The 12335-nt window shown below is 44.1% G+C and overlaps 1 protein-coding gene across 2 annotated transcripts in view; it reads left to right on the top strand.

Moving 5' to 3' along the window:
• The window catches only part of LOC111966337 (paired box protein Pax-7), a 64451-nt gene that overhangs the window by 26476 nt on the left and 25640 nt on the right, over positions 1-12335 (top strand). For both annotated transcript variants that reach the window (XM_023990893.3, XM_023990892.3), the window contains exon 6: positions 2091-2290. In XM_023990893.3, coding sequence (XP_023846661.1) covers positions 2091-2290 — 200 coding nt within the window. The remainder of the gene's footprint in view (positions 1-2090; positions 2291-12335) is intronic.

Raw genomic sequence — 12335 nt, 5'->3', positions numbered from 1 at the left:
TTTCCCCCCTCTCCTTCCTCCATCCCTAGCTCCATGCATATCTATGAGAGCAGCGAGAGGCGGCTGTGCAGCCATCCCTAATGTGGAATGGCTTAAATGCAGGGAGAAGCAATGGGGAGGATTAGGGCCCTGTGTCTGGAGAGCTGAGCCTCTTCAGGCGGCCGGGGGTGTGGAGGGCCATTTGGAGAAGGATCAGCTCCCATGCACACTCACTGCCCCCAAACACTGTCAATAAATATATATAGCCTTAAACACCCAGGGAAATGAGAAAGAGGGACCCTCGTCGACCCTCTCTGCTGTCCGCAATGGCTGGGCGACGGACAGACCTGACTGTCAATGTGTACTCAAGTGTACACTGTGTCCACTTCGAACATGAGTGTTTTTGATACAGTTAAAAAAATGCATTATTATTATTATGGTTTGATAGTAGCACAGTGTGTTGAGTAGTGTGTCGACATTCAATGTCCAACTGGCCAACCTGAATGAATGTGTTTGGTGAWATAGCCTACATTTCATTTCAAACAGCCTGTTCGTAACAAATATGTCACAAACAAGGGACTGTATGGAACCTCACCACTGTGAAGTCACATGTTGTCCCTGGTGTACATACATACGGTCACAGAGATCCTATTAAATGATGTACGTAATTCTATGCATACGGCATCACATTACCAGTAGCCACTTGCTCTATTTGCACCCCGATTTACACATTTCATTAGAAACAATGGCGTCGCATCTTCGCAGTTTATCCTTTGCATGCTCTACCCCAGCACAACGCCGACCACGAACCGTAATTAAAACCGATGGCTGTACTTACCCGATAATCTGTCACTGTGGTTATTTTAAAACACCAGCATGGGTATATTGTATATTGTGTGGCACTGATTTCATTCAATCCCCACCACACAATAATATATTGGCAATATTTACACACTGCCAGTTTGTTGTCACGTTGCGCCCCAGGCCATGGTGGAAGAATAGTGCTACACGGATCGCCAAGGTGGTCTGGAGAGATTAGCGCCCCCCTCCAATCTGAGCTACCCGCCCCAGGGCATTCTGTGTACTGATGCCGGATTGTGTTGACAGAAAAGGCTCTCATATAAATAACCACACAGTGAAGAAAATACAGTCGTATTCCCTTTAGAGGAGCCATGTCACTGGAGGACACAGCCACCCTCCCCGTGTATCAACCACTGCCTCCCTCGGTGAACAACATCTCTCCATGGTTGTTACTAACACGTCTTTCTTGCACTCAAACCCACGCTTGTCTTTTTAACTGCTAGCCCTGGTTTTGCAGATAGCGGCTGGTTTAAAGAAGGTTTTACTTGGAAGGACTGTGATATGTGGTTGTTTTACCCACTTAAGTTGAATGCATCGACATTGCTCTGGATAAGAGAGTCGGCTAAATGACTGAAATGTCAACTTGAAACTGTAGGAAACTGCTATTTTAAGGAATGTTTTAATTGTCTTTTGAAGGTTTTACGATAGGTTTTACGATAGGTCTTTTGAAGGTTTTGTGATAGGTGGTTGTTTTACATACCTGAACGCACTGATTGCAAGTCAGTCTGGATAAGCCTGTCTCCTAAATGACCTAAATGTCAATTTGAATATAATATTTCGGTAGACATATATATATATATATAGTACTTGAAATTCATATATGGTGATTCTCAAACTATGTACATTTGAATACATTTTCGCCATCGTAAGTTGTCGTAATGCTTTCACAACCTTGATATGCCACCTGCTATAATGGTTAATTGGAGGTTTGCTTCGTTGTATTACATGGGATGTGCAATGATGTAAACAGGGCATTGTATACTATGACACGACAAAGGTAATTTGGACATTTGATTGCTATGACCAGTCATGCATGTCAACAATCTGCATCATCATAGTCAAGAACCAAGAATATACAGCCGAATAAAGAAATCACACAGTCAAATGCATTTTCAATGGAGTGGTACTGCCATAAATGTGTTATAAGCAACGTAAAAATAATATCGACTGCTTCAACAGTATGGTACGGTGTCCATCAGTCGACTGAATTACAAAAGAAGACCAACTGTCTGTCTCTGTCCCCGATGCAGGTAGCCGTATGGACGAAGGCTCAGATGTGGAGTCGGAGCCGGACCTTCCCCTGAAGAGGAAACAGAGGCGCAGTCGCACCACTTTCACGGCCGAACAGCTGGAGGAGCTGGAGAAGGCCTTTGAGAGGACACACTATCCCGACATCTACACCAGAGAAGAGCTGGCCCAGAGGACCAAGCTCACAGAGGCCCGTGTACAGGTAGGACATGCTGTAGATGCATGCACGCACACCAACACGTCCGGGTAGTGTGTCCTCTCAAAAGCCTTCTCCAGCTCCTCCAGTTGCTCACGAAGCAAGCATGCGCACGCACGCACGCACGCACGCACGCACACGCACGCACGGCACGCACGCACGCACGGCACGCAGCCGCACGCACGCCACGCACGCACGCACGCACACACACACACACACACACACACACACACACACACACACACACACACACACACACACACACACACACACACAAACACAAACACAGTCTTGTACAGTTAACCTTGTGGGGACACACAATTCAGTCCCATTCAAAATCCTATTTTCCCTACCCTAACCCTAAACCTAACGCCTAAGCCGTACTCTACAATCCTTAACTCTAACCCTAACCTTACCCCAAACCTAACCTTAACCCTAACCCTAGCTCATAACCTAAACCTATTTCTAAACTCATTCTAACCTTAATCTAAAACCTAAAAAATAGCATTTGAACTTGCGGGGACTAACAAAATGTCCCCAGTTGGTAAAATTTTTGTTTGTTTACTATTCTTGTACTATTCACAAGAATAGTTAAACATCCACGTCCACACACGCAAACACACACACACACACACACACACACACACACACACAACCACACACACACACACACACACACACACACACACACACACACACACACCACACCCACACACACAACACACACCCACACACACACACACACACACACACACACACACCACACACACACATCACACACATTCAACACACCTCTATACTAGTACTAATCACAAGCTCAGAAGTCCCACATGTGGTACTTTCTTGTCTGAGATTCTATGGGTCAAGAAGAAAAGAAGAGCGTGTCAGAGCCAGCACCTACTCCTCAACACTTGAGAAAGAGAGAGCACAGCGGGGATGACGATACCCTATAGGATTAGTCCTCTCTGTAGGGAGTGAGTATGGTTTCAGTGTGAGAGTCAGCCATAATGGGAGATGTCTGAGAGAACAACATAAGTCATCAGATCTACTGTAATGCAGGGGTATGGAATGCAAAATAGCTGTGCTTGTGCCAATTTTGGGGGGAATGTTTCATCATTGTGGCCTTCCTTCCAAATTCTTTAATTGGGTTGGGGGGGGGGGGGTTGTAACATTAATAGAACATTTATTCAATTTCAATTTGGGAAACAGTTTCCTTTTCATATGTCTTGGAACTTACACTCACAATGTAGCTAATTTGATATTACTGTATGACTAGCCTGTGGAGTGGGCCTATGCACCATGCTAAATGCTGAATGTTTATGGAGGGTTTAAGGTTTTTAGTAGTCAATGGTGTTTTTATAGTGTTTGTTGGCTTTCTTTGGCACCCAGTTGTTGTTGATGAGTGTTATTGCTGGATTTGTTTGGCACAGACAATTTTTTTGTAGTTTTTTTGGGGGGGGGGGCTGCTTCCCGTGGATATCCACAACGGCAGCTATGCCCTTCTCAGTAGAGGGGGGATTCTCAGCCAGGATTGCCACCGCTTTTGGCATTTTCTGGCACCATTCTCGTTCTTCTCGCACGTCCACATATTTTCAAGCCTATTGTTTTCGCACACCATTTCGTATTTATCAAATGCGTCCAATTTTTTTCTTCCGACATACGTAAAGGGTCTCGTAAGACTTCAGCTGTTCCAAGCCGGCCAGAGAGCAGTTCTTTCTTCGCACTTAAGTCAAGTTTTGACACCTCCTCTGTTCTCTGTAAGTTCCTTTTTCCTTCTCTAAGTAACACTGAAGGGAAAAGACAGTGGAGTTATAGCAACAGCTGTTGGATCCGAGTGAGGAGGGGGCTTGGGGAAGACAAGTTTGGGTTGCATTCCTGATGGATTTCTCACTCCTTATACTCTTGGCTGGGATCGTTTCTTCCCACCACTTTCAAGCCCACCGCTCCTTGTAAAATTCACTGCATATTAGAGAGGATCTCTCACCCTCTCTCGGGAGCCCCTAGTCCACCACCAGAAACATGAATCAATCAAGGGCTTGTTTTAAGAAAAAAAAGAAGAAGAAGAAGAGGAAAAAGAATGGACCAGGAGTGTCTTTCCTTTAGCCGTCAGTCCTGTCCTCACTCTCTTCTCACCCCTCCCTGCAGCCAGTGTTTCACTTCAGGACCTCCAGTCTACTGCGACACGACAAGATAGTCTTTGTCTCTGACCATCCAATGCGAACAATCGTAAACAACGCATGTTTTTAGACACCTCATTCCCATTGGACATGGTAGCACACCTCTGTGCTGCAGTTTACTTTCTAAATGTAATATGTTACAGTTACTAGGTACCTGTCCAAAATGTTTATTAGTAATGTAACTTCTGGATTACCCAAACTCAGTAACTATTCTGATTACTTTCACTTACTTTTGGATTACTTTCCCCTTAAGAGGCATTAGAAGAAAACAAAATGGATCCATCAAATGCATTTGGTGTGTCATCATAGTGGTTTCTGACTTGTGGTCAGACTCGCTCAGGTGGAACATACTTAAACTTGCGCCTTTTTTCGATGCTAAATTGAATGTCATTGAGAAAACATCCCATGCATACCCCACAAGACATGCCACAAGAGGTCTCTTCACAGTCCCCGAGTCCAAAACGAATTCACGGCAACGCACAGTATTATACAGAGCTATGATTGCATGGAACTCACATCTCCAATTACTCAAGCAGAATGAAAAATGACATTTAAAAAATGGATAAAACAACATCTCATGGCACAATGGGGACTGAAATGACACACACAAACCCACGCACACACATACAAACTATATCACACTCTAACGCACACAATCTACACATACATTATTAGTTAAATTAGTTATATTGTTTGTATATCGTTGTATTTAAAATTAGTGTGACTGGCCTTGTCTATCAGTATCAGTGTCAGTGGTAGGAAAAAGTACCCAATTGTCCTACTTAGAGTAAAAGCAAAGATACCTTAATAGAAAATGACTGTCACCCAGGAAAATACTACTTGAGTAAAAGTCTAAAAGTATTTTGTTTTAAATTTACTTTATTAGCAAAATTAAATGTAATTGCTAAAATATACTTATATATCAAAAGTAAAAGTAAACGTATAAATCATTTCAAATTCCTTATATTAAGCAAACCAGACGACACCATTTTAATTATTTTATTTTATTTACGGGTAGCCAGGGGCACACTCCAACACTCAGACATCATTTACAAACGAAACGTGTGTTTAGTGAGTCTGCCAGATCAGGGGCAGTAGGGATGACCAGGTATGTTCTCTTGATAATTGCATGAGTTTGACCATTTTCCTGTCCTTCTAAGCATTCAAAATGTAACAAGTACATTTGGGTGTCAGGGAAAATGTATGGAGTAAAAAGTACATCATTTTCATTAGGAATGTAGTGAAGTAAAAGTAAAAGTTGTCAAAAATATAAATAGTAAAGTAAAGTACAGAACTCCCAAAAAACGACTTAAGTAGTACTTTAAATTATTTTTACTTAAGTACTTTACACCACTGATTAGTGTTTTGTTACTTGTCGTGCTGCTTCGACAAAAGCTAATGGCGATCCGAATAAACCAATAAGCACCACAAGATTTTTCCCACCATTTGTGGCTGAAATGACAAATAGACTGTAGCCTATATGAAATGTTGGAGTATTTAGCTACCTCAACATGTGATCCACTTCAGCTGTTTTACTCGTTTTATTTTTCTGCACTACTTGTTAATTGTTGTTTGTGACTGTGTTTGAGCTGCTATTGACAGACCGACCTCCCTGTTAAAACTATTCAAGAGATTAAAACACAATAGTCTGGTGATAGTCTGGTGAACTTGGGTAAACCTTTGTTGGTAGTCTGCAACAAGAGATCTTGTAACTCTTCTTGCACTGAACATTTCCACATTCAATCCATTTAAAATAGTAGTGCAACCACACTTTTACATGTCTTTAAAATTGTGTTGGAGACCAAACTGGAAGCCATCTATAACTGACAGACAGAATGCAGTTTCGGCCTGGGTTAATCACTGATCAAAATTCAAAAGGATGCGCTGATCTGTCGTCTCTGGTCTATCATCATCAATGCATCCACTCTTATTTATAGAGTTTATCTTGTGATCCCGACAAAACAACTTTGATTATGACGTGATCCTCTCTGGACTTCCATACTGAACAGCATTTGGTGTCCATATTTTTCCTGTCTCAAAAGCAAACATCATTGGGACAGTGGGATTGGTCAGCCACGGATCATGTGATGTGGTTGTTGTTGGCAGTCCATATCAGAGGCTCTGTTTAGCTTTCAGCCATGTTAGTAGGTCAGCTCAATGTCCCATTCTCTTAGCACAACCCCCACGGGGGAATTAGGCCATTATACATATTTATAGCTCACTGACTGATTCAAGTAAAACATGACTAAAAGGGACATTTTTCTTTTTTTTGTCAATAATGCGGCTAAATTATGTCATGTGAAAGCCTGAGGTATTTGAATTGTGGCAGTAATTTCGTTAGGCGACTTTCCTTATAATCTAATTCTGGGAGGCTTTGAAAAAAGCTCGAAAAGGTCATTCCAAATTACATTTTTGAAAAGGTCACTGAAAAAAATGTCCAGGACATGAAAATAACATAAAAAAGATGGTGTGCTTGTGTAATGCTCACACCAGTTATTGTGGACAAATGTAGTTTACAGTTTGGCCAATGGACAAAGTAATTCCAAAGATTGGCAAATTGTTCCTTTGTCAGATGTCTTATTGCGAGGATGGATGGAGGGATGGATAGATGGGTGGGTTAATGGATGGATGGGAGGCTGGGTGGATGGATGGATGGATGAGGGTGAGACACAAATGTCATATTTCTAAGTCATGTCCACATTGACCTAAAATCAATTATTGGTATACCCAGGACAAAGTCTTCCACGTTTCTGTACTCTTTTCCATCACCCTTGAATATACAACTGACCATGCAAGAGGCATCAGTCAACTACTGACTGGACCCCAAGTTAAAACACATCTCTGCCAAATATAACAGCATACTCCCCTTCCAGGGTGGGTTCTCTACGGTAACAAAGGGCTTTCAGTCCTCCATCCACAACAGACTGAAGAAGAAGGTCCCACCTGAGTTAGTACTTTACTGTATGTCTTAGAAACTAATTGGATGTACAAATTGGGATCCCACTTCTGACACCAAATGTGCCAATTAGAATTAGTGCTCATTCAAAGTAAAGCGGTTCATGGGAGACGATTAACGGGACCAGAAGCTGAGCTCCATTGACACCCAGTCATGACTCGGTGCGTGTTAAAAATGGCTCCTTTCAGGGCACCACTGAGAGGGGCTGTTATGAAGGAATCAGACACCTGGTGCTTCTGGGGTAACTGTTTTTACGCTAGCCCTCGACAGTGCCAGAGACAGGGCAGACAGGGGCCTAGGGGTCTAGAGTCAGGTACCCGGGGAGCCAAAGGAGAGGGTAGACAAAAGTGGCCTGAGCCGCTTAGCTTGTGCAGCACACCATGGCCTGGTTGTTGACCTGGCTGGTGCAGCTGTTGCCTGCCTGCCTGCCTGCCTGACATGGTATCCAGATGTCTGGGAGAGGGTGAGAAACAGGGCTGCTGTGGTGTGTGTGTGTCATGGGGAGGGGGGGGGCTTCTATGAGAGGGGAGGAGTCTTCAGCATCAACAGATTTCTCATTTCATGTGGTTCTCATAGAGAGAACTACCAGAGTAGAGAGAGAGGAGAGAGAAGAGAGAGAGAGAGAGAGAGAGAGAGAGAGAGAGAGAGAGAGAGAGAGAGAGAGAGAGAGAGAGAGAGAGAAGCAGCCCCATCTGTCTTCATAAGTCACCACCACTCCATAATTACATAACCAACTCACCATAGCTTATCCCTCTCCACACACACACACACACACACACACACACACACACACACACACACACACACACAAATACAGCCTCTGTTTGACAAATGAACGACACTGATATGCATCTAGCCCAACGACAGGGATGAGAACTACCAGATCTTTAGGACCGAGCCATGGCTACCTGTCTTACTTGAAACATGTTCCACTGCTGACAACATAACCACACTCTCCAACCCACAGACAGTGATAAAGAACATGATTCCCAGTCACACAGAAAATGTATGTTTTCTGTCAATGGGAGTGTCAATGGGAGTGACAGGTTTGTGAGAATGGAGTGGTGGCTGTTAACAGGCGACATGGAAATTGAGAATGTATATCAATGATTACAATTGTCATATCCTTCCACGTTACACCTCCATGTAATATGTGTTAGCCTAACTCATACTTCACTCCATTACTTATTAATTCCATACATAAATACATAAAATCAACAATACACAGTGTCAAAGTATATCATAATACCTTGATACCACGATACCTTGACTCGCTTAGATCACCTCGGCAGTGGAGCTGGCTGAAAACGGAGCTCTAGGCCTGAAGCCTTGTAGCCTTGTAGTGCAACTTGCCCTGCTGCTACCATTCAGAGTCAAAGCTGCTCCTCCAAGTCATTTGTTTTGTGCGCCACAAAAGAACAAATGGGATTTGTGTCGACGGTGGAGTTGGAAGCAGTGGCAGTGTACCCGCGCTGGTGTTCAAACAGAGGGGTTTATTATTAGAGTTGAAATGAATTTCTTTCAGTCTCTCTTTACTCCTGATACTTATCGGCCTAATCCGCCCCTCCACTCCCCGATTCACACTCCCAGCTACTTTAATTAGCATAGCGCCAACCCGGCTAGCAGACGGAGAGATCGAACAAGGGGGGAGAGAGATACAGGGAGAGAGAGAGAGAGAGAGAGGAGAGAGAGAGAGAGAGAGAGACTGACTATGATCAGTCTGGGGCTAACTGGGAGAATCCTCTCTCTTGGTCTTTTGTTCTGATCTGTGACCATCGTTGCCAGGTTACTGGTGTCACTCCTTCTGTTGTAGAGTGGTGTCTCATTAAACCCTATGGAATCCTTCGAACTCTGGACACAATCGAGGCCAATACTTTTCTAACAAGACATATAGAATGGGAATACCCTACAAAAATGGGACGAGTTCCATGAATAGGAAGAACATGAGCATCTTCGTGACCGTGTGGGTGTGTGTGTGTGTGTGTGTGTGTGGTGTATGTTTGCATGTGTGTGTTTGTGTGTGTCTACATGTGTATCTGAGTGTGTGTGTGTGTGTGCGCGTGTATGAGTTTGTGTATGTGTGTGTACGTCTGCATGTGTGTGTGTGTTCATGTGTGTGTCTGCATGTGTGTGTGAGGATATATGTGTGTGCCCTGGTTCATGTGGACCATCTGTGGGCAGTAAAACAGCATATCTCTGTCTTTCCATCTCCAGTGGAAAGAGAGAGAGAGAGGCCCCGCGGCCCTCTATCAGGGCTTGACCTCTGGATGCCTATGTCATGTAACCTCAGCCCTTTACTCTCCAAAACCCCTCCGCTCTCTCGCCCTCACCCTGCCACCTAGAGCTAAAGAGAGAGAGCGACAGAAAGACTGAGATAGAGAAGAGGCTACTGCAAAAGAGAGAGAAAAGATTGATGTTGGGCTTTTTCATGCCTCTTAGTCGCTGTTATGTTGGACTTTTTGGCTGTGAAATTCAATCACGTTATCCAGGTTTTACTCGTCATCGTGCCCGTCTCCAAGTCATTCCCCCCGCCAGCCAGCCCAACAGTAATCCCAGACGATATCTCCCCAACTGGAGAAGATACGCACGCACACACGCACACAAAGCACACACGCACAGGCACGCACTCACACAGGCAGGTATACATACACACACACACACAAAAATAGAACAGAATGGTTTTTAGCTCTGTTGTGAGCTACGCTAGTAATTTACTACAGTCTTATTTAGGGGAGGAGCTGGGGGAGTAGGACAGAGAGAGAGAGAGAGAGAGAGAGAGAGAGAGAGAGAGAGGGAGAGAGAGAAGGTGAGAGAGAGAGAGAGAGAAGAAGAGAGAGAGAGAGAGAGAGAGAGAGAGAGAGAGGAGAGAGAGAGAGAGAGAGAGAGGAGAGAGAGAGAGAGAGAGAGAGAGAGAGAGAGAGTAGAGAGAGAGAGAGAAGAGAGAGAGAGAGAGAGAGAGAGAGAGAGAGAGAGAGAGAGAGAGAGAGAGAGACGGAGAGAGAGAGAGAGAGAGACGAGAGAGAGAGAGAGAGAGCGAGAGAGAGAAGAGAGAGGAAGAGAGAGAGAAGAGAGAGGACGAGAAGAAGCCTTCAAGGTTGAATTGCAGTCAGATTCCAGAGCAGAGTATCAAGTCCTTGGTGGTGCTCAGAGCAAGCCTCTTAGGAAATCCACTGAGCCCTGCAGCCGCACTCACACAGAGCAGACTTACTGTAAACACACACAGTGAAAAATCAAAATAAAACCTACAATGTGACTGGTATGTTAAATGCAATGGGCTTTCAGTAATGATTTTATTCATAAGGAGTGGACGTTAAACCTGTCATGAATATCTTACGCAGTTGTATGTATGAGATTCAGTTGTCATGAATCTTTTGTACATCGTTTGTTCACCATTGGTGATGATTCTGAAGTGAAGCAGAGAAAAGGCTGCTAAGTTTGTGAATTGAAAGTGTCTTAGCCCACTCCTCTCACTCTTAGCACCTAGGGCAAACACTGCCTCGTGTAATTATTAGAGTCTACCCTTTCGAAAATAGAACTCCAAATGATATTCTACACTTGAAAGGCATGTTTTTCATTTGCACAAATGTAAAACTGCAAATGTAGTCGATGAGGAGAGGAAGAAAGTGGGTAGCCCGGGGCAAAGTATAGGTGGTGTGTGTGTGTACTTTCACTCACTTTTATTCTCATATTGTGTGTGTGTGTGCGCATAAGTGTGAGCACGTGTGTGTGTGTGTGTCTGTGCCTAATCGTGCGTGTTCGGGTGTGGTGTGTAGGCTATCCATCTGCGTGTAGGCCCRTACTTGTACAAGGTTTCTCTCTTTTATTTGCCACGTTTAATTAAGACCCGGCAATTAGTGTCCTGTGGAGTTGAAAGATGGGTAATTTGTGCCTATAGCCACGCACTGCTCTTTCATTTACCAATCTGCTTAATCTGGGCCTATGGGAGTGGAGAGGGAGGCTGACAATACAAGAGGGACAGGAGGGCTGGGGGCTGAGGGAGCTATAGCTGGGGGAGTGGGTGAGGCCGAAGTCCTGCTGAGCCTGAAGCGGGGGGGGGGGGGTGTTAGCACCTGGAATATCAGTTTGGGCCTATCACTTTTGCATGTACTGTAGGGTTAAATTAAGATGAAACTTTTTGTCGAGAATAAGTCATTCATTGATGTCTATGGGAGAATGGTGTGTAAATGTAGAGTTTGACACACTTCTCTGAAGTTAAGATTCTCTCACATTAATGTTATTCAGCAATCACGCAAGAGAAGCATCTGTGTTTCGTACCTGATCTGGCCAAGCCATATGGACGCGTGTGTGTGTGTGTGTGAGCAGTGGAGCACAAATGTGCATCCCTGTTCTAGGCCATCCATCCGTTGATCCATGCGAGCCAGCTGAAAGGTAGCGTTGCTGGGGCTGAGAGAGAGCCTGTTTAAAAAGGCGTCTTTGTGGCCCATTCAAGCCAAGCCTCTATTGTATCCTTCTTTCAGCGGCCCTCTCAATGGGCCGGGCCCATTTGGGAGACAACAGGAGATTAACTGCACAGACAGTGTATTAAGTGCTGATGAATCGGCCCCAAGAGCCATAGATCAATGACGCAGGCCTACAGTCTCTTACTGCATATGTAGAAACATACATACAGATTTAGGATCTTAAGTTGATCACCCTGTTGCAGGATAACTTTCCCGCAATGCACGACATTTAAAACTTGTAGTGTATTTGAGGTTTAAAAAGGCTCCTGAAGTTTCTAATTTCCACTTACAAAAAATGGATCAAGCCCTATAAAAATGTCAATGAATTATAATCCACATAATAATTCACATTTCCTGTTGGTGCAGGATTATTTTCCTCCTGTAGCAAACTGGAGCCTTTAACTGGTTATTTAAACACACATAGGTGGGTTAGGGAGGGGAAAGATCCCTTACTGCCC

Source organism: Salvelinus sp. IW2-2015, linkage group LG7 (assembly GCF_002910315.2).
Source record: "Salvelinus sp. IW2-2015 linkage group LG7, ASM291031v2, whole genome shotgun sequence".
Taxonomy (NCBI): domain Eukaryota; kingdom Metazoa; phylum Chordata; class Actinopteri; order Salmoniformes; family Salmonidae; genus Salvelinus; species Salvelinus sp. IW2-2015.
Note: the sequence above shows the minus strand (reverse complement) of the source record. Positions and strands in the feature narration are given on the sequence as shown.